The sequence below is a fragment of the Enhydra lutris genome, unplaced genomic scaffold (assembly GCF_002288905.1).
Source record: "Enhydra lutris kenyoni isolate GAN:26980312 unplaced genomic scaffold, ASM228890v2 scaffoldscaffold6, whole genome shotgun sequence".
Lineage (NCBI taxonomy): Eukaryota > Metazoa > Chordata > Mammalia > Carnivora > Mustelidae > Enhydra > Enhydra lutris.
In genome coordinates, this window is record NW_019154090.1 from 26,547,785 (window position 1) to 26,573,092 (window position 25,308).

Genomic DNA, 25,308 nt, shown 5'->3' on the forward strand with positions numbered 1-25,308 from the left:
ATGACCTGAGCCGAAGGCAGCTGCTTAACCAACTGAGCCACCCAGGCGTCCCAGGACTTCCTTTATTTTATTATTTATTTATTTTGAAAGATTCTATCCCTAAGCAAGCTGTATACCCAATGTGGAGCTCGAACCTACAACCGCGAGATCAAGAGTTGCACGCTCCACTGAGCCAGCCCGGCGCCTCAGCAGATGACTGATGTTCAGTCGGGAAGTGAGGGAGTCTCCCCCAGAGACCTGGGGACTGTGTGTGAGGAGGGAGTGGGTGGCTGGAGAGGGAAGACAAATGCCACCTTTCTGAAAACAAAGCTGGGGACTCAGCATCCCCCTGGCGGACGAATTCTACAACTGGTCTCCAACTCAGAGCCTTTACCGCCTGTCAGGCACCTGGTCCTCAGAGCAGCGCTCTGGGGCAGCCCATTCTTTAAGGGGTGCCACTGGGGCGCTGCGAGGGTGCAGTCGACTTTCAGCTACTGAAATCACTGGAAGACTTAGATACGTAGGTACACGCAGGGGTGTCCTGTGCACACCCCAAGTCCAGAACCATGACCACCCAGGATACTGGGGAAGCTGAGGGGTGCCTGGTGCAGCCCACGCCCCGCACAGTGAGCTGGCTGCTTTCCAGGACTCGACTTCTTCTGCCCGACGGAGCTGCGCACCCGCCCTGCCCCGGCCTCACAGCCCTGTGATTTAGTTATGGAGAGTCTTGGGTTCAAGACCATCTCCCCACATGCCCAGGAACTTGAGCAAGTCTTTTTGAGCCTCAGTTAGCTCATCTGTAAAATGGAAATACCTTTACCTCACTGGGCTTCGAGGAGCAGCAAATCAACAATGTAGGAGAAGCAGCTGGCCCGGGGGTGGGCGCCCAGCTGCGGCGACCACCTGCCTACTGCTGCCATTGCTGTTACGGGCCATTCCTAACAGGGGAGGCTTTTTCTGCAGATGGGTGACCTGGGCTCGGGCCTTGCTAGTGCATGAAGCTATGAAAGTCCCTTTACTTCCGGGCCTGTTTCCTCGCTGGTAAGAGATCACCTCTCCTTACGGCCACACAACACCAAAGTGTCGCAAGGGAAGTGGCTGTGCCACCATCCCAGAATATTAGAACTGCCATCGTTTCTTAGAGTGAAACATAGGTTGGCTTTTCATTTGCTCTGCACTTTCTTTTTTTAAGCAAGCACCAGGGGTGCTTCTCGTCCTTGGACTCTGAGCCTCTGGACTACAGGAACAAGTGTGTCCTTCGGATACCTGCCACCAGGCCCGGATCTACAGAGACACACATCCTGGATCAGCCACGGCAGTGGCCCGCAGAGCAGGAGCTCGGCTTTGCCCCGAAGCTTTGGGCTGGCAGCTGAGGCTGCCCCAGGGTCAGGCCAGGCTGTGGGCCCCCAGGGCTGTGTGCCCGGAACCCAGGTGCACCGACGAGCACCCACATGTGGACGGCTCTGCGGTCTGCTCCCGTGGACAAGCCCTTTGCCGAGAGGACAGGAGTGCCCGCTCGTGGTGCCCCGCGTCCGTGCACACAGGCACGCTGTCCCTGGGACCGGGGGAGGAGGACCCTGGGGACAGTGGCAGTCCCAGCGGATAGGTCCTACTCAGAAACACTGGCAAGGGGCAGGCACGTGCGTGAAGCCTCATGAGATGCGCTTCTCACAGAATGTACTTCAGTCTGTCACAGACACTTCTTTTAGCTGTTCTGGAGTAAGGACTATGCAGTCAGACCAGAAGCTCTGTGAAGACAGTCTTGCTCACTGCTGTCCTCCCGCGCCCCCGCCACCCACCCCGCCGCCCCAGCTGCCCGGCTCAGCACCTGGCATGTGACTGGTGCTCGACCATGGGCTGACACGGGGCTGGGTGTCTGGAATCTCCGTCGCTTCCCCACTCCCAGTGGTGATGCTGCATCGCAATACTCCCCCTCTCAGGTCCTTCCAGCACTCGCACTGGGGCACCCACCCCGGCCAGCTCACCCGGAATGACGATATCTCCGAGTCCCAGCATGGCAAAGTTGTCCGCTTCGAGGCCCTTCTCCAGCAGGTCCTGGGGAAACACCACTGTGGGGGGAGGCAGGGATGCGAGGAACTGGTGAGAGGCAAATTCAGTCAGTCTATCCCCCCACCTCTGTTGCATGAAACGCACACACCTGCATTTAAAGATGGGCGAGCATGGAGGCAAGAGGACAGGGACAGGCTGAAGGGCAAAGTCTCCACCTGGAACCACAGTAGGTTAGAGGGGGACGAATCTAGGGTCACCTAGATCAAACGCTGCCTGCCTTTATGGCGCTAGGACTCACACAACACACCACTCCAGTGCTCTTTGGTAGCTATGGGAGCCTTTGGTGATGTGGGATTGACTCTAAAGCCACACGGATGAAAGAGACCAAAAAGCCCACACAGTGCTGACATCTACTTGGCTTTCCATCTCATTCCGGTGAGGGTGGGGACAGGTGGTGGCCTTGCTCTGCGGCAAAGGGATGGATGGATGGATAGAGATGCCTCCTCTGTGCCTGGTTAATGGCAAGAGGTGGTGGAACTGGATCTCATCCATAGCGCCTTGCTGTTTTTTCTTTTTAATATTTATTTGAGAAAGAGAGCTAGAGAACACAAGGGAGAGCAGGGAGGTGGAGCCGTCCAGGCGCCCCTCCATAGCACCTGTGAGCAGAAGAGCACTTAGGTGCAGGCTCCAAGGTGAGACTGCATAGGTCTGAATCTTGGCTCTGCTCTGTGACTTTGCACAGGTTACTTAGCTGCTCTGTGCCTCAGTTTTCTTACCTGTGAATGGGTACAAGAGAACTGACCCCCAAAGAATTGTGAAAATCAAGATGATTTGCACACATTGTTAACTGTCACCCCATGCCTTCTTTATCAACCCAGTTCTGACTTGGGGTGCAGCAGCCTTCCCAGGGAATGGGACAAGACTGGGGCAATCTGGACAACCCTGGCCCCTGAATTCCCGACTTCCCTTCCAGCTAGGGGTGGCCACATGACCCAGCTCTGGCCAAGGATACGTAAGCAGAGGTATGCAGGGGGTTCTAGGTGAGCCTGTGCCTCCCTAATGAACACACAGATGCCCTTCCCCACCTACTTCTTCCTGCCCTGAGTGCCCAGTCACTGTGATTTACAGATCCCCGCCTTCGATCTTCCCAGTCCTCGTACCATTCAATTCTAAGAGGTGGATGTGAAAACCAGGGCCCAGAGAGGTGAATGAAGATCTTGCCTAAGGCCACCCAACCAGCTAGTGTCCTATCTGAGATTCCAATCCAGGCAGCCCAGCTTAAGCACTCTGCTATCCTGCTTGAGCACCACGCCTAGCAGTTGAGGGCAATGGGCCTTCTCCCCATGCCAGAACCCAAGTTTGACGGTGTCACTGCCCTCTTCAGAGCCTTCCAATGGCTCATTCACTGCCCCCTGGGCAGTCCAGGCTTCCTAGAATGATACTCTTGGCTTCCCAAATCCGGCCTCTTTTCTGCTGCTCTCCTAAACTCAGCCACGTTCCCTCCCCAATCCTCTGCTCCCAGGGCCCTCCGTGCATTTCCCTGCCTCTGCCCTTCGCTGAAGCCCTGTTTGCTCTTTCAAAGGCCTGCGCTGCCCCTGCCTCCTTGGTGAACAAGTGTTCTTTATCCTTCATGAAAGCTTTTCTGGCACCTGGGCTGGCTTCATCTATCATGACACGTGGGGACCAGGGGCCGCCCTGGCTGGCCCAGCACCTGTTCTCCTGCCACAGAACAGCCTTGCTTTTACACCCCTGGTTCTGGGGGGCTGCCAACTCAAATACTCTGCTCCCAGACACTGAGGAGGGCCGTGACCCAGGCCTGTCCATTGTGATCCTCCGTCTCCCCAGCAGGAGGGCCTGGCTCATGGGCCCATTGGTTTATTCAAACCAAAGCTGGCAGAAACTTGTTTCCCTCCAGTCACTGAGCTGGGACCATCATCGTACCTGGGAGCAGTGTGCATCCAGGAGTGTCTGTCCAGCTCACGGAGGCCCATCTGTAGCAGCAGCAAGACTTTGAGGACAATAGCTCACTCTCAATCCTCTGAGGCCAGCTTCACCCTGGCTGCCCAGTGCCCATGGTGCTCACTTCCCAAGACCAAAGCCTTGCCAACAAGACTCTCCCCTTATTTCTTGCTATCAGCCTGACTCATTCCATCCTCTTCTTTGGGTCTCGTAATCCCAGGAGAGAACCCTTGAGTGTTCTGAGCCTTAAACTCAAACCTGATCATGCTTCCTCCCCCGCCGCCCCCAATACCAGTTTGGGTTTGGGCCTGTGGGGGAAAACTCCTTCTCTACTGAGGCATGAAGTTCCTTCTCTCTGCCTCTGGGCATGGCTGAGTGAGGAGTCAGTACTAGGAGCTGTGGCAGCTAGCTTGGGACCATGAGGCAATGAGCTGCAGGGACAGGTGGCCGCCCCTGAAGATGGAAGCTGAAGCCAGCCAGCTCTTGGTGACTGCACTTGCTGAGGGTCGGTAATGCACGGCTGAGACGCTGTGCCGCAGGCCTGCTACAGAGAGGGATGACACTTCTGCACTGCTTACTGATGCCTAGATGCCCATCACTGGATTTTCTCATCTTTATAAACAACGGGTAGCTACATGGAAGAATAAAACCGGAGCCGTGTGAGGGGTGCGGGACAGACCGTGCTGGCTAGCGCGCCCAGTGAGCGGCTTTGGGCCTTAGTGTGGAACCTCCTTTCCTGGAGAGCCCCCACGGGCCCCGCTGCAGGCCCTGTTAGACAGCCCTGCTGTCTTCTCCCATCACACACTGGGGCCAAGCGGCAGGACGCCAGGGCCTGGGCAGAGTATGGCTGTGTGTGAACACAGCCAGATGAATCAAAAGGGGACAGAAACCAGGCTGGAGACACAGGACAGCGTGGAGAAGGAAGAGATGCATGTGGAAGAGCCAAGGGAGAGGTATGGACCAAAACAGGGACCATGAGGGGGGAAGGGCCATGAGGTGGAAAGAGAGGGGCTCCCCACGGTGGATGTGGTCACTTACATTTTATTGGTGCCTCAAAGGACTTGGCCACCGTCACCATCACGTTGGTGCCAAATACCTAGGAGGAGAAGACAGGAGTCTGGAGGGAGGTGAGGGCCAGACGGGAAAGGAACACTGTCCTAGGAACTCCTTTTCTTTTCTTTTTTTTAATCTTATTTTTTAAAGATTTTTATTTATTTATTTGACAGACACAGATCACAAGTAGGCAGAGAGGCAGGCAGAGAGAGAGGAGGAAGCAGGCTCCCCGCTGAGCAGAGAGCCCGATGTGGGGCTCCATCCCAGGACCCTGAGATCATGACCTGAGCTGAAGGGAGAGGCTTAACCCATTGAGCCACCCAGGTGCCCACCCCCCGCTCTCTTTTTTTAAAGACTTATTTTAGAGAAAGAGAGAGGGAGAGCACGTGTGGATGGGCAGAGGGAGGGAGAGAGAGAGAGAAACTCCAGGAGACTCCTTTCTCAGCTCAGAGCCTGATGTAGGGCTCGATCTCAAGGCCCTGAGATTATGACCTGAGCCGAAACTAAGAGTCAGATGGTTAACTGACTGAGCCACCCATGTGCCCCCGTCATGACACAATGCTGCCTGAGACCCACAGGGAGAGGGGTAGGGAGTGATGAGGTGCTCCAGATTAGATGTGAACCCGAGATTAGGTGGCTACTGATTTTGGTCATAGGGATACCTCGTGGGACTCCTGGTTCTGGGCAATAAACAGGGCAATTTGAAGGAGCTGTGAAAGGGCCTTTGATGGCCCAGGCTAGGTCTCCTGTATGTTCAGGGCTCTGCTCCTCCTAGAAGATGAAGTCCTCCAGCACCACCCACTTAAGGGGGAAAGAGGCTGCCTGAGGCCAGGGAAAGGTGCCGAAGTCAGGCTGCCCTTGATCCCTCAGTGATGCCTGTTGGGAGTGAGCGTGGCATGTGAGGGGCCAGTGTGTGCCAGAATGTGCTGCCCCCCAGCAGCCTCTGTCCTCAGACTGGTGCCCGCACTGGGCCCATTCACCAGTATTAACCTCCTCTGCCTCAACTTCTCTGGGTCCCAACTTGCTTGCCAGAAAGAAAGAGGAAAGGAACAGCTCTGCCAGGACCACTGGGAGAAGAAGTGAGGGTGGCTAGAAGGCCTGGGGCACAGGGTGGGCTCTCAGCCATGTGGGGAATCTGCTCTCTCATTTGTTTCACAGATGAGGGCAAATGGGCCCAGAGAAGACCTGCTCTAGGGTCTTAATTTCCAGGCTGAGGCAGCCGCCTTCCATCAGATGACTGCCTCAAGACAGGGACAGAGGAGGCAAGCAAACCCCCTTAAAAAAAATTTACTTATTTATTTGAGAGAGGGAGAGAGAGCACAGAGGAAGAAGACTCCCCACTGAGCAGGGAGCCTGATGTGGGGCTCGATCCCAGGACCCTGAGATCACGACCTGGGCCGAAGGCAGATGCTTAACCAACTGAGCCACCCAGGAGCCTGGCAAGGGGCCCTTTGTGCCCCAGCTCCACTCACCCAGAAGACATCGTAGATGAAGAGTCCACCCAGCAGGATGCAGCCGGTGCTGACGTTGTTCAGGTGCAAGAGCTCCACCCCGTTAAGGGAGAAGGCCAGGCCAAAGAGATTGTTGGCAATCCAGTGCTGGGGAAAGGCGGGAGTGAGATCGGCTGTCTGTCTACCCTGCCCCCGCGTCCTCTCTCATGCTCCCCTCATCCTGCCCCAGGCCCTGGCTCCTTACCTTCCTCAGCAGGTACCAGACGCCAACGATGCTGCTCAGGCCCAGGCATACCAGGTCCTTGGCGTCAAACTCATAATTGATGATCTCTGGGCAGAGAGGCCGGGTAAGTCCACTCCCCGGGGCGGGGCTGCCCCTCCCACCTGTCAGCCCCTGGACGGAGGAGGGCATGGCTGTGGGCACTGTCAGAGCCTCCCCAGCAACCCCTTCCCGCCCCGATTTCCTAGAGGAGGGCCTGGAGGCCCAGAGAGAACACAGGCCTGGTGCGGGGTCAGTGGGAGGTGGTCCGTGGTGTCAGAAGCACGGACTCTGCATTTGTAGCTGGGTGACCTTGGGGGAGGCAGGTCCCTCTCTGAGCTTCAGTCTCCTCCTCTGTAAAAAGGGGACTGCGGCACCTCCCCCACAGGGCTGCTCTGGGGAGCAAGGGAAGTGGTCCTCACGAAACACTCAGCACAGTGCCTGGCACACAGTGGGTGCTCGGTCAATGCCAGCTGCTACCCAGGTCTTTAGCTAGGTCCCAGTCCATTCGGGAATCTTCCTACTTTGCCATCAAAGGAAAGCAAGAAGGTTGCTGGCAGCCCTACATCACCAGCAAAAGAGGAAGAGGAAGAAGGTGACAGTTGGAGCCCTGGAGAGAAAGCAGGAGAGAGCCCCTGTGTTCTCCTGAGGGGGGCCCTGAGGCAGACATTCCCTATCACTTCCAAGTTTCCCAGTGAGGAAGCCCAGGAAGGTGGTGGGGCTTGCCCAGGGTGAGAGAGCGCAGCCACTTCTTTCAGATTCCAGAGTGGAATGGACTGCTGGTTGGCCCCAATTTTTGTTCTCTCTTCTCTGGTGATGGCATCCTGGGGAATTTTTTTTTGGTTTTTAATGCAAGTTAGTTAACCTAGTATAGTATTATTTTCAGGAATCACCTTGGTGATTTTTAACTGGATGTGAAGCCAATCGGCTCATGGCCACATCTTCTGACGTGCCCTATAGCTAAACGGACCCATGATATGGTGACAGTACACCATTCTGGGCCCAAGAGTCACCCGAATGTGACAGAGCACAAGACAGATGGAGCCTTGGACCTCAAAGACTCTGTGGTGCAAGCTTAGTTTTTTTTTTTTTTTTTAAGTTCAACAATCATCTCTTAGGCACAGATGCATTTGAGATGCGAAAAGGAATGACTTAAAGTCACCCCTCTCTGGGAATAAGGCAGAATGTGGCAGGCACCCGTAAGAGAGAGTGACATTCCCAAGCTCAGACTTTGATGCAAGAAATACTTTTCATTTGGTCAAGCCCTCGCCAATCGTGTTATAGCACCAGCACTCCTATCCGAACCAACCCCCAAAGCCCAGGCTTTTCCCAAGGTCCCAGAGTTTTCATTTTTTTAAACAAACAAACAAACAAACAAACAAACAAGCCCTGTTCCAGGTCTCAGGTAAGAGTCATCACATTACATACAGGTATGATACAAGTTGCTATGCCGGCCAACATCACCGCGTGCTGCCGCGGGCCAGGCCGTGTGCTGAGTGCGCCCCTCATCACTGACCCCCAGTCCTAACAACATGCTGTGAGGGAGGTACCAGATGTATCGTTTTCATTTTACAGCTGGAACAAACACAACAACTCAGAGAGGTAAAGGCATTCAGAGCCCCCCGTGTAGGCAGCAGCAGAGCTGGGTTCCCACCCAGGCAATGTGACTGCAGAGCCCACCTTTTCCATCCCTTGCTCTAGTGGAGAACCCTGATATTGGAGACAAAGGGGAAGAGAGGTGAGTGAACCCCAAGGCCAGGGAAAGCAGGCGGCACTGACCTTCCTTATTCTCCCCAGAGCCCTGTGTGAAGAGCAGCTGGTACTGTCGATTTGGAAAGTTGGCTGGAAAAAACTTATTCATGAAGGGGCTGGAAGGAAAGACAAAGCAGGTTGGCAAACAGGACCCCCACGGGCTATCGCAGCCCCAACACCATCCCAGAAGTGCCCATTCACAGGTCCTTCCTCCCGGCACCCTCGCAGCTGCCCTGACGGGGAGTCCTCTTGATGGGGAGGAGTTACCAGCCCTATTTCACAGATGGAAATGGAAGCCCTGAGAGAGTAAGGGACTGCCCAGGGCTGACTCCCCATCTAAGCAGGGACTCAAACACAGGTCTCTGGAATCCTAGTGCTCCCACGCTGCCTCTTGGTTCTCGTCCAAGAAACACAAATCTGGGCCAGACTTCCATGTAAAATGCAGCTTTAGAACAGGAACGGATGCCAGAGTCTGGTCCGAGCACGCTCTGTGAGTCCCTTGTCAAGAATGCATATTCCTCGACTCTTCCACACCTATCAAGTCAGATGATCTGATGGTTACTGTCTACCCCCCACTCCATGACTCGTCAGGCCTGAGTGTTTTATAAACTCAGCTGGACTCAATCAGCTCGATGAATCACAGCCCCGAGGTGGAGGAGCGCCTCACATCCACTCCTTCCAAGAGGCTCCGCTGCTCAGGATGGGCTAGCCTCATCTCTGGAAAATGGTCTCAGATCACCCGGTGTACTCTGTGCCTTGGCCAGGCAGGGAACAGAAACTTTCTTTTCTGGATCATTTTCAGACAAAGATGAACAAATTAGGGCCTCCAGGCCCAACCTGGCCCTGGGTGCAGCTCAGCCCAGAAGACTACCCCGCCATATGCTAGCGGTGTGGCTGTGGGCGAGTCACCGCAGTGGCTCATCTCCTTAGCTCTACGTGGGAGTAACAATATCACTTGTCTCAAACCGTTGCTGTGAAGGTAAGCGAGAAGGCAGGGGAGAGGCTTAGCCCAACTCTGGACCCACAACAGGGATGTAAATAAGAACTCTGAGCGTCCGTCAATGCTGGCACTTGTCCAGAGCCTGAGCTCAAAAGCATTTGGCAACACTGGATCAGCCTGACAGTGACCGATGAGGTGGCAAATCCAGAATGGTGCTCCCAACTGGTAGGTAAACGATAGGCCCAGGTAAACTGGTAGGCCAAGAGGTACCCAGGGCACAGCAGAAAGGCAGGGAAAGAAAGCTCCCTTTCTAAGACCCTGGTGGTTGGAGAAAGAAGATGTGGAGCTAAGAACTATTTCAGGGCCTGTTTCCCCACTTGTCAAGCAGGTTCCCCGTCTGCAGGGCTCTGGCACAAACAAGAGAGCCCTTTGAACCCAAATGTGGCGGGCACAGGTATGCAACCAGGAGTGGGCTTCCACAGGAGGGCTCTGAGAAGTGGGGGGCAGAAGCTGGGAGAGATGATGCTGGAAGCTACCTTCAGCTCAGTTTGCTGAATCACTTCTGGGAGATCCTGAAGCCAGAGCGTGTGGGCAGAGACAGAGAAAAGGCCCGAGGAGCTAAGGCCCGAGGAGCTAAGGCCTTCACTGCAGACCGGCCTCTTCCTTAGGAGCTTGATGTTTCACTTCTGAACCAGCAGAGCGCAGTGGCTCCGGAGCCAGACTTCGTGGATTCAAATCCTGACTCTGCCACTGATTAGCTGTGTGATCTTCGGAAAGTTACTTAACTGTTCTGTGCAACTGTTTCCTCATTTGGAACACTACGATAAGATCTTCCTCTTAGTTATTAAGATGATTAAATGAATGCTTGGCAGCCTGTAAGCTTAACTACCGCTCTGACTTCAGGGAAGAACTCTCCAGACTGGTGACTTGGTTATCCCGAGCAAAGAAGGGTCGCTGGATAATGCAGGGCAAGAGTCAAGCAACCTGGCCGGTGAGCCTGAACTTGAGAGTGGGGGCCCGTCTCACCACCTTCCCCCACCCACGGCAGGCCTGGGGCCTGGGCAGCAGCTGGTAAATGCTCACGGAGCGCCTCTGAAGGCAGACCTCTGCAGCAGGCAGAGACTCTCTCCAGCCCTCACGGCTCACATCAAACCTAAAGGTCACTGCTTCCTGCTGGGAAACCACATCCTGGTGTCCTTCTCCCCTGGGAGTGGAAAGCAAGGGTCGATAAAACTGACCTTTTCTTCCTAGGGTGGTAGATTTTGACCTTATGGGTCCTTTTCCCCTAAAGGTCAGCTGGATGGGGTATGAGCTCAGAGATGATAAAAATAAGCTGAGGTTCCCTTGGCAGGAAGGCTTCTGGCATGGGCTTGTAAATCTTGGTGGCTGCACAAGGTGAAGGCAGGCGGCAGGCTGGGGGGTGGCAGCAGGGGTGGAAAGATCCACGAGAATCCCCACCAGGGGCTGACTCGGCTGGGGGCCAGGCTCTTCCAGTCCCTCGTCAGGTCTGTTCCCCCAGTCCTCTGGGGACCGAAGGATTGCTGGGAAGCAGTGGCCAGCCCACCCTCTATAATCTGTTTCCCCCTCACTCCTGCCAAACTGGGAAGAATATGGGCCTTGAAGTCAGACAGACCTGGGCTCAAACCCCCTGCCTCAACCAGCCATGAATCCTGGTGGTTACACAACCCCTCAGGGCCTCACCTTCCCTGAACCCCACCTTCGGACCCTCTGGTTTGGATCCTGACGGACGTCTGCCTCCAAGTTTGTGAATATAAACAGCTCATAGAAATTCTAACTATACTGTAGACTTTCGTTGAGAAAGTATTTCAGAAAACTCAATCTGACTGAAAAAGAAAAATGTTTTTGGCTTAGCTTTCCATATAACATGATTAAATTATGCTTTCCTCCCTTTTTGCTCAAATTATGTGCATCTGATTCAGTTTTTCTCCATGTAAATTTTTCAAAACAATTTCTCTCATCCCACCGTTTTTGGTCTGTATGAAATTTTTCACAGGACAGCTCTGATGCTGTGTGGTGAGTGCCGCTCCTGCCCATGGTTACCGGTTGTGTTTATGAGGTCTGATTTTGCCAGGTCAAATATTGTGCTATAAATTTCATCGAGAAGATTCTTCTGTTAAGTTTTAGTCACTAATCTATTTTACCATGTGCAGTTTCAGTTGCTATTGGTTCTCTGTCAATAATTTCTACCAGTCGGGGCGCCTGGGTGGCTCAGTGGGTTAAAGCCTCTGCCTTTGGCTCACATCGTGATCTCAGGGTCCTGGGATTGAGCCCCGCATCGGACTCTCTGCTCTGTGGGGAGCCTGCTTCCTCCTCTCTCTCTCTCTGCCTCTCTGCCTACTTGTGATCTCTGTCAAATAAATAAATAAAATCTTTTAAAAAAATTTAAATAAAAAAATAATTTCTACCAGTCAAAATTATGAATTAGTTTAAAAAGACAGGTAAAATACACTGGGTTCTCTGAGGTCGTGGTTGGGTCACAGGGAGGCCAGGGAATCTCAAGCCTCTCACAGATGAAGGGGTGGGATGGATGAGAATTAGGGGGACCCTAATCAGCATGGGGAAGGATGGGTCCCAGTGCTTGGAAGCGACTGCCCCCACTGTCCCCCAGATCCGTCAGAGAGCTCTGCCCTGTGAGGTTGGGTCTGCCACGGTTTTGTGAGGTCCAAGTCACTCAGGTAGGTTCTCTAGGCCTTCATTTTTTAGGACGGGGGCTGGACTAAAATTCTTATCAGATGGCCAGAACAAGACTGTATGGGGAAAGGGCAGGTAAAGTTGAAGACAACACTGAGCTCAGTCAAAAGACCAGAATTCCAGTCCCAGCTGTATGATCTTGGACCAGAAACACAACTCATGGCGCACTTGGTACAGTGCTTGAGCCATGTTATAGTCGTGGCTCACCTGATCCTTCCCACGCCCCAGTGAGGAGGTGCTTGCAGTGTCTCCGTTTTTGTTTTTTGTTTTTTTTTTTAAGTGTCTCCGTTTTATAGGAAATGATGCTCAGAGGCCTTGAGAAGCTTACACAAATTGTCGAGCTGGCAGAGCTAGGACTCGGTTCCAGGGCCAACATCTCCTGAACCCACGCTCTTGAGTACCACAATGTCCTGCCAGTGTGCCTAGGGAAATAAGGTCAAATCCAACTGGCTTTTGATGCCTTTTGTGAACAGGCCCGGCGCTTCCTATCTGACTACTGCAGAAAGATCCCGAATGCGCTTTCACTGTGCACAGATCTTCTACTCCTAGCTTTCCCCTCTCCTTCATGCCTCTTCCAGGTTTCCCACCCTTCAAGGCTGACTTTTAGCTGCATTCCTTCCTTCTGGGAACCTCCATAGTCTACTGGCCACCTTATGGTCAGTGGTTCTCAACTCAACACTGTATCTACCTGAAGGGACCAGATGGAAACAGGCGGGGAAACTTTTGTAGTCACAAGTTAGGGGGAAGGCTGGGGACATAACTCTCATTTAGTAAACAGGGCTAGGGAATGCCAAATGTTTACAACACACGGAGAATTGGCCTGTCCATGACAGAAGAGCAGCACTCCTTCAGGGTCCCAGCCTAGGTCCTTCATCCCCGCTGGACAGACACAGCATGTGCCTGTCTGAGCAGGTGGCAATGGGAACATGGCTCTGGAGCCACTCAGACCTGGGTTTGAATCTTGGCTCTGCTGCTTATCCATTGTGCGATCTTGACAAATTCCTTAATCTCTTTGAGCTTCAGTTTCCAAAGATAACAGAAGATTTAAAGCAAAAGCTAAGGGCGCCTGGGTGGCTCAGTCATTAAGTGTCTGCCTTTGGCTGGGGTCATAATCCCGGGGTCCTGGGATCGAGCCCTGCATCGGGCTCCCTGCTCAGCGGGAAATCGCTTCTCTTTCTCACACTCCCCCTGCTTGTGTTCCCTCTCTTGCTGTCTGTCTCTGTCTGTCTCTGTCTCTCTCTCTCTCAAATAAATAAATAAATAAATAAATAAATGCAAAAGCTAACCTTGTAAGTTACCTGGCAGGTTAGCACAGGAAGTAATAGCAACGACGACAGTTAATAGTTATTGGACACATTAGGTGTCAGATACTGGGCTAAAAGCTTTCCCATGACCCACGAGGAAGGTTCGGTTATTTCCCTCCACATTCGGCTGAGGAAATTGAGGCCAGAGAGATTAAGTGACTTGCCCCAAGTCACAGGGCTATTAAGTAGCAGAGTCTGGATTCAAATTCAGGTAATCAAATTCCAGAGGCTGTACTCCTAACTTCTCACTCTACTGCCCCTCTCTCAGCAGGAAACAAGATCACGCGTGAGAAGCCGGGCTTACCACGAGATGCCAGCAGCCTATAACACCTGGCAAGTGGCGTTGCTGTTACCCGTCTCAGCACCGTGACAAGTGACATCCCGGTACTATGATGTGATTAACCTTCCCAACAACTGTGGTGGTGGGAAACATCCCCTGGATACTCTTGTCAGTCCCTGGGAGGGGACTGTGCCACAGAGGTTACAGGTCTTGTTCTAGCTCACCCACGCTGTACTGCAGGGGAAAGAAGCCCTTGGGTTGTACAGCCAGGATTCAAACCTGGCTCTGAATGACGCCAAAGGTCATGTTCTCATCCAGGACCCTGTACTGGCTCCTGAGAAAGCTGCTTCAAATGTTGCAGAGATGCCTTCTGACCTGATGGTGTGGGACAGGGCCAGGATCCCCAGCACGAAGAAATACATGGACAGCAAGAGGTTGATGTACTCCTGGGAGAATATCTGAGGCAGAAATAAAAAAAGAAACAGGAAGTCAGGGTTGCTCGTGGCTAAGGGGAAATCAGAGGCCCCGCTTCTCTTCTGAAGGTTGGTCTCATCCCTCTGCAGCTAGGGAACGGTGGGAGGAAGAATCTCAGAGAGTGCTAGGGGCCTTCTAGCTTCTGTGGCTACAGAAGAAAAGGGAGGAACCTCAGGCCCCCGGAGTCTGTGTGTGCCTGGTAGCTCCATTATCTGGAGACAGGCAATACTATGTCTGTGCTCAGAGTCCTGGCATGGAATCATGGGGGAGGACAGTCCTGAGTGCAACCCCCCAAGGGAGCCTCAGAATGCACTCTTCCAAGTTTCCTTCTCCCTGCTCAAAAATCTAGGGAGCCCCCTACGGTGGCTACCAAGGCCCCAAGCACGCTACTTGTAAGTTGCTTGTGCCCTGCCCCATCGTCTACATGATGGTCTTCTGGAGGACTCGTCCCATGGTGATGGCTAGAAGCTGTGACAGGAGACCCTGCCTGCTGCTGTTTCTCAGTCTTACTGTCAAGTGGAACTAGGATATGTTCTCTTTCGTGATACTCCAAAGCTGCCTGTCACTGCTGGGAATCCTGGACTCTGGGGAAGGCTCTGCCATCTCCTTCCACCGTCATCCTCTCCTTCCTGAGTTTGCTCTCCTGAGGGTCCCTGGCTGGGGGGGATTCATGTGCTGTGGTATGGGGCACAGGGGCACCGGGTGCTCTCAAGGAGGCCATTACAGAATCTGTTTAAAGCCTGTCTGCCCACACTGCTCCCCTGCTTAAAGCCTCGCCTTCACAAGCTCAAGGCCCACACCCTCCCCGGGCCTCAGGCCCTGCGAAGGCCACCGCAGACCTTCTCAGCTGTGGCTCACAGCATACTGGGGCCACACCAGCCTTTCCAAGGGCCCTGTCTATGCCACAGCCCCACCACTAGGCAGCTGGCCTGTGCACACGCTCTTCTGCTGCCCTGGACATTCTCCCCACCCTTCTTTCTTCGACTCTTAGCTCGGAGCAGCCTTCCTTGATACAACCACCCCTCATTAACTCAGCTCACGAGTATTGACTGTCTACCATGTTAACGGCGTCGTGTGAACTCTGGGGACACAGCAAGAAATGAGGCATCGAAGTCCCTGCCCCCATGGAGTTTATGTGCCAGCAAGAGAGAAAGAATCTCAAAAGATACACGTATGTAATATATTGTCAAGTGGTGATGGGTCCTCAGAAGAAAAGCAGAGCAGGGCAAAGAGATAGAAGAGGGGAGAGCTGCTCTTTTAGACTGGTGGTCAGTGAAAGTTTCTCAATGGGAAGATACTCACCTTGTTCAGGAATAGAACCTTAACAAAGTGAGGGAGCCACCGTGAGGGTATTCGAGGGGGGGAGCATTTGGGGCAGAGAGAAAGGTGAGTGCAAAGGTCCTGAGGTGGGTATGTTGCTTATGTATGTGGGGAAGAGTCAGGGCCTGTGAGCCTACAGCTGAGAGAGTAAGGGGCCGGTGTCAGGAGATGAGGCTGGGACTGTTGAGAGGCAGAGAGACTCAACAGGGCCATGAGAAAATCTAGATTCCTCTGGTGAGTCAGGCCAGTACTGGAGACCAAGGGCAGGGCTGTGACATGACTGGATGGCCTGAGAGGATTCCTGTGCTGCTGTGTGGGAGACAGACTGCCCAGGGCGAGGGTGGAAGCAGACAGCCCGGTGAGGAGGGTACTGCAGACTCTGGCGGACAGAAGACGGTGCCCTTGACTGCAAGTGCAGGGAGGGCGGCTCCCGGGTTTGTGGCTGGCTGAGCAGTGAGGTAGGTGAAGGTGCTGCTGTTGGAGGTGGGAGTGGGGCAGGGGCAGAGGTTCATGCTAGCTGGGGGGCTCTTCTGTGCTTTCCTGTTGCTACGCCTTGCTTCTGCAGCACTTCCCAGGACTGTAGCTTCACATTTATCAATGTGACTGACTGGTGTCCATCTCCACCAACTAACAAGACTCCTGGAGAGCAGGGATGGTCAGTTTTTCTCACTCGGGGCCTTGTATACAGCAGACACTCAGTAAACGTTTGCAGAATGGATGGATGAGCAAAGCAGTGGCCTAGAATGTGACTACCATAAGAAAAAGCCCTATGAACATACTTCATAGGCACGTGGGCCATGTTTTATGATGATGTGGTCTACCTCTCAGTAGTGTTCCTTCCCCCTGGGCCCTTAGGAACATCTCTCTGGCTGCAACTTACAGCGAGTTGGCTGGACTGTGTGGCCTATGGACTGTACACCCAGTCTCACCAAGCCTGGCTTTCTCTGTGCTTTAGCTGCTAGAAGCTCAGAGCGACACCAATATCAGAGCCACTCTGACAAAAGTACATGTCTTTCGAGTTTACGGCCTGGGTTCGGGGTATGGTCCTCACCCAAGGCTTTGTTTAATCCTATTTTAATTTTCTCTTTCACTCCAATTTCTTCCTTTACTTTTTTATGCTTATGCTGCTCGTATAATTTTTGTATGCTGCCTCAGAGCAATCAGTTTTAAATGAGGTGGAATCAGATACATTTTATAACGTTGAGAAACATCCCACCCCGCGTGGTGGTGGGGAGGAAAGGGGCCGAGGTATCCCACCATTCGGAAAACCAATTCACAAGCCACCAGCCTGGAGTTTGGGAGGAATCTGTTGGCTGTGTTGTCCAGGTGGCTGCCTCTCAGAAATCCCAGTGTGGACCCTCTAGAGACATGAGCAAGAGGTATGCTGTGTCCTCTGGTGCATGGCAGGCTGGGGCTTACCTGCCTGCAGTGGGGGACAGGCTGAGCATCCAGTGGCTTAAAGAAAAATTGCTCCTACCCTCCACTGCCAGAAATTTCTTTCTGAGGGAACCTAGCTGAAGGAAAGAATCCTAAGTACTAAAAATGTTAGAGGGTCTTGAGGCAAGGGCCTGCGGATGTATCCCTGGCACTCAGCACAGCAGAGACCTGAGAAATCTCTGCCAAAAGCTAAGCTGGAGGCAATGGGCCAGATGTGCAGACGGCCCCAGAGGGATCTCAAAAGTACAGGGGAGAGAAAAGGCATACAGAGGGAGATGCACCGCACAGCTCTGTTTATGGAAGCTGGACTCTCAGTAGACACAGACAGACCAACACCATACGTTTTATAAGGAGACACACATCTGAAGACAAAGCAAATGCATCAGAGCAGGTGTTTCTTGTGGACAGGGACATGGAGGTGGGACATGGAGGCGGGCACTAGGGGTGGAGGGGCGCCTGGCATGGACTGATGACGGGATGCTATGAATCGAAGCATGGAATAAATCCAACTCTTCACCCAAGGTCCAGGAAAAAAAAAAAAATCCGTGAATACCTAATGTTACTTGATGCACGCTGGTTTGTAAGAGTAAAAACCAGAATGGCTTCTCTTGTTTAAAGTGGGGGGGGGGGGGGTGCTGGAGGTGAGCTGTGGTCAACCTGCCTGTGGGGGGATTCTGAAACCATTAAGCAGCATAGTTCTGATCCAACAACGAGGGAACGATGGGACAGGAAGCAGGTGTTAAATATTACGTCGTGGACTCGCTCACAGACTGGCAAAGATGAGGAATTCTGATGCCACCCCACGCTGGTGAGAGTCAAGGCAGCCAGCCCACTGCTCCCGATCAGGGGAAATGGAAAAGGGTGCCATCTTTCGCGGGGATTTGGAACTATCTGTTCAAACTACAAATGGAGATGCTACGTGACCTGTTCCTCCTACTGCAAATACACTTGAACACACGTGCCCAGGCCGAGATCCTGTACCCCGGGGCTGGCACTCGCAGCAGCACCGCTGTGACATCCCAGCACCAGACATCCCTCAGAGGCGCAGCCGTAAAACAGAGCTACAGGCAGGTGTTAAGATTAATGAGGCAGACGTGACTGCACGGATAGAAAAATATCTCTACGGTAAACACCCTGTATCTCACACATACATTTGTTTTTAAATTTTAACATAAACGTAGATCTACGCAGAAGATCCAGGAGAGACTACACTGGGGAGAAGATTATGGCTCATTTACGTCTTCCCTTAGACCGAAAATGTTTTTTTTTCACCATCTACCTGTGTTTTTAACACGTGAATTAAAAGTCGTCCTTGAGAGCTTTTCAGTGACCAGGGAAAAAGCGCTTGTGAGGCACGACTGCAAAAACACAGGACACAACACTACAGCTAGGATAGGATCATATTTATGAGAAAAGCATGCTTATTAAAAGCCTGAAAGGAGACATGCCCAAACGTTAATAGTGACTGTTACCTCTGCGTATTTTTCGCCCACTCTTTAAAAGTTTTCTGCATATCTTACTTCCATAATCAGAAAATAGTATGTGTTATAGTAAAAAAAAAAAAAAAAAAAAAAAAAAAAAAAAAAAAAAAAAAAAAAGAAGAAGAAGAAAAAAGGAAAAGCTTCAGAAGAGTTTGCAGTTAACATGAGAGAATGCTTATGATGTTATTAATGGGGAGTGAAAGCAGCAGCTACAAAACTGAGTACGCCACGTGGCCACAGCTACGGAGAAACCATGCACCGGGAAAACAGCGCAAGGACACACCTCCAAAGGGAATCTGTGATTGTCTCTGGTAGTGGGGTTTTGGATGACTGCTGTTTTCCCCTTTTTACTTTTCTGTGTTTTCCACGTTTTCAACACTGAGCCTGTGTAACTTTTATTGGGAAAATAAACCTCGGTAAATTAAAGAAAAAAAAAAGGCAATTAGTATGGTAGAGGCGCATTGGAGACACAAGCTATACCCCGTCCCAGCATAAACAGTACAGTGCAAACCAAAATGGTATCATGAAAACAAAACAAAAAAGCCACACAGAGAAAAGAAATAATGACTATGGGAAAGAGTCCTAAACGCCATCGGTGGTTATCTCTGTGTTGGCAGTCAGTCTAGAGGTGAATTATTAGGACTTTTTTTTCCACCTTGTTTCTTTATTTTCTACAAATGAACATGCATATCTCCTGTGATGGGAAAAACAAAACAAAACAAAGTTATTTAAACCAAATAACACAACGGGTGGCAAAGGACTTACTTTGAAAAAGAGATAGAGCCCCAAGAGTGTGCAGCTGGCAATGATGGGGAAGCGGGCGGCGTCCCGGCTGGTGATAGTCTCCGGCATGTCCGAGGCGTTCTAGAGCAGACAAGAAAGGTGCCTGTGAGTCGGTGGTGCAGTTTTGGCCTCTGGGGCTGCGGCTCATTCATCCTTCCACCACATCTTTCCGACCCCAGGCTTTGGCAATGCGATTCCCTTTGCCCACCCTGGGACAAGATACTTCACCCTGCCATTTTGCACGAGGGCCATCTGGGCCCCAGCAGTGCATGTGTGGCATATCTGGGGACAAGAGTGATGGCAGAGGCAGTTATGGCATGAAATAATTGAGAGAAAACCTTGGATACTCTGACAACAGAGCAGTCCTAGACCTCATGAGAACTATTCCCGGTTTCCTTATGGATTAGCTACCAGGCAAACACGATGAATTTGTTATTCAATAGGTCTGAGTAGAAACAACCCAACAACTGATAAAACGGACAGCAATTGAAACTGTACACGGCAGACGCCAACTGCAAGGAGAAGCAAATCTTGACAAAACTTACACTTAAGAAATTTGACTGGGGAAACTGAATCCGGTAAGAGTAAAAGCCACAATTAAATCCACAATGGCAGATGCTACAGTTGGCGACAATGTGCTTTGGGTAAAGACACGACAGAGGATAAATACTTACATGAAAAAACCCGGATGTAGTCAAAATAATTTCAGTACTTTAAAAAAAGAAAAAAATGGGAGTGGAGCAACAGCACAGAATAGGGATTTTATCAACTTCATAGAATTCCAGCCAGAAAACTTTTTTTTTAAAAGGATTTTATTTATTTATTTGACAGAGAGACACAGCGAGAGAGGGAACACAAGCAGGGGGAGTGGGAGAGGGAGAAGCAGGCTTCCCGCCAAGCAGGGAGCCCGATGTGGGGCTCGATCCCAGGACCCCGTGATCATTACCTGAGCCGAAGACAGACACTTAACTGACTGAATAAACCGCCCCTCCCAGAAAACTTACTTACTTACTTTCTTCCTTTTTTTTAAGATTTTATTTATTTATTTGACAGAGAGAGAAATCACAAGTAGGCAGAAAGGCAGGCAGAGAGAGAGGGGGAAGCAGGCTCCCCGCTGAGCAGACAGCCCGATGTGGGCCTCAACCCCAGGACCCCGAGATCATGACCTGAGCCAAAGGCAGAAGCTTAACCGACTGAGCCACCCAGGCACCCGCCAGAAAACTTTCTAATGAGAATCCACCAGTGGCAGTATAATTCTGGTTTAAATTTACATTAAAAAACACAAAGTTGAAAGCTTTCAAGATCATCATGCTCTCTCCGTGCCCTCTCAGCTAAGCAGAACACAGTCATCAAGGACCTTTGCCAATGTCACTGCCATGAAGCATTTCCAGATTGCCCACTGGCTAAGCCTCCTCTCCCACTGCAATTCTCCCTGCACTTTGTATGTCTATTGCACTTTATATCCTAGCTACCAGAGGTAATACCAGATGAGACTTCTGCTCAAGTCAAAGTCAAGTTCTCTCTCCACAGGCTCATCTCAATGCCTAAGATTCTACCATCACCACGTCTATCCTGTGAATAAGGCACCAGCACCCCGGGGACAAGGGATCATGTTCAGCTGCAGAGTCTCATTAATTTTTTTGGCTCACGGTTGCCTCTTAAAAACCAACAGGACAAAACATGCTCAAGGGGAAGCTGCCTGGCGAGGGCAGATTTCGGGTCAGGCAGACCTTCTGCCCAACAATGGAAGGAAAACTGCAGAAAGGGAAGGAGACAGGGCAGAGAGCAGTAAGCCCATGCAATGGCCACAAAATAGGGCTGGGATGTGCACACACTGTTGGTTATAGTGCAAAATGGTCCAGCCTTTTGGGGAGGGCAACACAGCAGATGCACCAAACTGCAATTTACATGTGCCCAAGGGCACCGAGAAGGTTCAAAGAGCAGGAACCACAAAAAGCTCTTATTCACAGGAAAAAAATGTTATCCTCACTCTTTTTTTTTCTTTCTTTCCACCCTCACTTTTAATAAGAGGAGCTCGAAGTGAAGTGCACTGAGATTCCAGTTTTCATCTGTCAGAATGGCAGAAGTCCCCACTGGGTAACAGACTGAGTTGGTGAGGCTACAGGGAAACAGGTGCTGACCCTTGGTACCTCCAGGAGGGTAAAATCGGTCTTCCTGCAGAGAGCACACTGACAGTATCTGTCAAAATCACAAGTGCATACACCTTTGACCAAGCACTTCCACTTCAGGGAATTTTTCCTACAGATAAAATTCACACGCATGCGAACAATACACATAAAGTTTGATAAAGGCAGGGCACCTGAGTGGCTCAGTGGGTTAACCGTCTGCCTTCGGCTCAGGCCATGATCCCAGAGTCCTGGAATCAAGCCCCACGTCAGGCTCTCTGCTCAGCGAGCCTGCTTTCCCTCTCTCTCTCTGCCTGCCTCTCTGCATACTTGTGATCTCTGTCAAATAAATAAAAATTTATAAAAAAAAAAAAGTATGATAAAGGCATTCAGTGCTCTAGTAAATGGCTTGCTGGGTGACTGAGGCACATCCTTTGCTCTCGGAGTCTCAGTTTACTCCTCTGTCAAACAGGATCACAGTCTCTAGCTTTATTTACCTCTAAAAGGGCCGAGAGATTTCAACTAAATGAGATATGGGATGCAGAACAGCCTGGCAAAGTATAAAGTGCTGTAACTGTGTATGAGGAGCTGGGACTGTCAGGGAGAGGGGGAGTGGGGAGGCGTTTCACCAAACCCCAGCATGTGCCTGACTGAGGTGGCCGGGAGGGAGACCCTCCTTTTTGGAGTACCCAGGGGCAGCTCTGCTGGGAGGAAGGGGTGGGGTGGGTGAGCAGTACTGACTCACCTCCCTTTTGGCAGCAGTGTGCTGTGGGGCTGAGGAAAATTTCCCCACCCCTCTGTGTACCTCCACAAGTTCAATGTATGTCCCTCTAGCAGGAGCAGAGGCCCGAACGTAAATTAGACAGTTATTCATCTCAGAGTCCACAGGCAGGCAGGCCAAGACCCTGACATGCAGAGAGAACACCACGATACAGCGTGACACATGACAAAACAAGACATATATGGCTGCGATACCCAGCCTGAGTGCCAAATGGGTGGGATAGGGCTCTGATGCCAGAAAGTGATGTCCAGCTCTGCCTCTTTCCAGCTGTGGGGCCCAGGAATGTTATTTCTTTCTCTCAGAGCCTCAATCTCCTCAGCTGTATGGTGAATTTCAGGATTCTATGACTTTTTTTTTTTTTAAGATTTTTATTTATTTATTTGAGAGAGAGAGAGAGAGAGTGTATGTGCACAAGCCAGGGTTGGGGGAGAGACAGAGGGAGAGGGAGAAGCAGACTCAACACTGAGCAGGGAGCCCAATGCGGGGCTTGATCCCAGGATGTTGAGACCATGACCTGAGCTTAGGGCAGACGCTTAACCAACTGAGCCACTCAGGCGCCCCAGGATTCTATGAATTTTGCATTGGAAATACTTAGTATTGTGCCTTGAGCTGTCACATGAGCTGTCTAGACTCTGTATTATTATAAGTAGTAGTAGTAGTAGTAGTAGTGGTATATAAAGAATCACAAGAAAGCAGATGGTACTTAGGCAAAGCCTTGAAGGTCAAGCATGGGTTCTGGTAGGGTGTAGGAGCCAAATATATACACAGTTGAGGAATTCCCTTTGTGTACAAGGCAGGGAAACAGGAGGCAGAGGGACCTGCAGTTGTAGAGCACAGGGGATTCTGGTCTCACCTACAAACCAGCGTTAGGGCTCATTTCCACATATTCCTTTCTTCCTTTCCTCCCCCCACCCCCCCGCTTTTTAAAAAGATTTTATTTATTCAGAGGCGTCTGGCTGGCTAAGTGGGTTAAAGCCTCTGCCTTCAGCTCAGGTCATGATCCCAGGGTCCTGGGATCGAGCCCCGCATCGACTCTCTGCTCAGCGGAGAGCCTGTTTCCCTTCCTCTCTCTCTGCCTACTTGTGATCTCTGTCTGACAAATAAATAAATAAAATCTGTAAGAAAAAGATTTTATTTATTCATTTGTCAGAGAAAGAGCGAGCAAGCACAAGCAGGAGGAGCAGGAGGCAGAGGGAGAAGCAGACTCCCCACTGAGCAGGGAGCCCGATGTGGGACTTGATCCCAGGACCCTGGGATCATGACCTGAGCCGAAGGCAGATGCTTAACCGAATGAGCCACCCAGGTGTCCCCCACATATTCCTTTCAATTCAGCCCTGTATCCTGGGTAGAAAGAAGCTTAAAATTACTTGATGACAAGCCAAGGTTGGACACACATCCCACTATACAAAGGACTCTGGCTTCTCCATGGTGACTGTGTAAATATCCATGCTGCCATGCTGAGTCAGAATGCGAGATTGGAAATCTGACAGTAACAGTAATAAAGGTAACACTTACAGAGAGCGTTTTATGTGCGAAGCCCTGCTCTAGGTGCTATATGTGATTTCATCCTCACAAAAACTCTGTGAAGCAGGTATTTTTATTTATTTATTTTTAAAGATTTTATTTATTTATTTGTCAGAGAGAGAGAGAGAGCGAGCACAGGCAGACAGAGTGGCAGGCAGAATCAGAGGGAGAAGCAGGCTCCCCGCGGAGCAAGGAGCCCGACGCGGGACTCGATCCGAGGACACCGGGATCATGACCCGAGCCGAAGGCAGCTGCCCAACCAACTGAGCCACCCAGGCGTCCTGAAGCAGGTATTTTTAAAAGCTCCCCTTTACAGATGAGGAAACTGAAGCTCAGGGAGGTAAAGTAACTTGCTTAAGGTCACACAGCTGGTGAGTGGTGGAGCCTGGATCCAAACACAGGCAATCTGGTTCCAGTGTCCCACCCAACTCTTTTTTTTTTTTTTTTAAAGATTTTGTTTATTTATTTGACAGACAGATCACAAGTAGGCAGAGGCAGGCAGAGAGAGAGGAGGAAGCAGGCTCCCTGCTGAGCAGAGAGCCCGATGCAGGGCTCGATCCCAGGACCCTGAGATCATGACCTGAGCTGAAGACAGAGGCTTTAACCCACTGAGCCATCCAGGTGCCCCCCAGTGTCTCAACTCTTAGCCACTACTTCCTAGATGACCTCTACCTTTCCTACTTGGAAATTTGTGCTAGCAAGTTGTGACAAGATGCTCAGGGAGCTTGTGACAATGTAACAATCAACCTTTGGGGTGCCTGGGTGGCTCAGCTGGTTAAGCATCTGACTCTTGATTTTGGCTCAGGTCATGACCATGAGATGGAGCCCCATGTTGGGCTCTGCACTGGGCATGGAGCCTGTTTAAGATTCTCTCTCGCTCTGCTCCTCCCCTCACAAACAACCCCCACCCCCAAACAGTTAATCTTTGTTGTTACAAAAATATAAAAAGTTGTTAGGATTCTCTACCAATTTGATGTGGGTTTTCAAGCCAAATGCTCTTAAGCAAATGCAATAGCTCCCAAAACACAAAACGTAATTAGTGAGAGAGAAAGAGTGTCTGAGTGTGTGTGTGTGTGTGTGTGTGTGTGTTTGTATGTGTGTGAGAGAGAGAGAGAGAGAGAGAGAGAGAAAGAGAGAGAAGCTGACACAAATAGCCGAAATAAATTTAGCTTCCAGTGACATTGTGGATGTTCAGTTATCAGGGCGGAAGCAAAAGCATCAAGGGAAGACAGATGCCCGGCTTCGAGTCATTGGCTCGGCCCAAGCTCTGGGAGTGCTGCTTCCAGGCCATGTCCTAGAAATGATCTGGGACTTGTGGACCATTCTGTTCATTTCACCCCAGCTGGAGACCCCAGGGTCTCCTCCTCTTTCCACCACATTCACTCACTCACCTCACCATGACTCTGCTTCCTAAGCATTTCTAGAACTCAAACTGGCACCTCCCCCAACCAAATCCTGTGCCCCACTGCAGTCTTCACGGCGACCACCTCACCAGCCTCCTTCCTTTTCTCCCTCCCGCCCATCACTGACTCTACCAGGAGCTCTTTGTGAAGCCTAGACCTGACTGGATCCCTCAGTCTGGCTCAGAAAGCCCTGGGACTGGACTGCTGCGCAGCCATTACACAGGAACTGAGGTCACTGCTGGTGGGCATATAAACTTATACAACCTCTAGGGTGCGTAAT

At 51.3% G+C, this 25,308-nt stretch overlaps 1 protein-coding gene across 2 annotated transcripts in view; it reads right to left on the bottom strand.

Annotated features, from left to right (window-relative positions):
- The window catches only part of LOC111141426 (histocompatibility minor 13), a 41,688-nt gene that overhangs the window by 11,904 nt on the left and 4,476 nt on the right, over nucleotides 1-25,308 (bottom strand). For both annotated transcript variants that reach the window (XM_022493969.1, XM_022493968.1), the window contains exons 2-8: nucleotides 19,177-19,275; nucleotides 14,075-14,157; nucleotides 8,491-8,579; nucleotides 6,697-6,782; nucleotides 6,474-6,599; nucleotides 4,987-5,044; nucleotides 1,965-2,048 (exon numbers count right to left, since the gene is read on the bottom strand). In XM_022493969.1, the coding sequence (XP_022349677.1) occupies nucleotides 1,965-2,048; nucleotides 4,987-5,044; nucleotides 6,474-6,599; nucleotides 6,697-6,782; nucleotides 8,491-8,579; nucleotides 14,075-14,157; nucleotides 19,177-19,275 (625 nt within the window). The remainder of the gene's footprint in view (nucleotides 1-1,964; nucleotides 2,049-4,986; nucleotides 5,045-6,473; nucleotides 6,600-6,696; nucleotides 6,783-8,490; nucleotides 8,580-14,074; nucleotides 14,158-19,176; nucleotides 19,276-25,308) is intronic.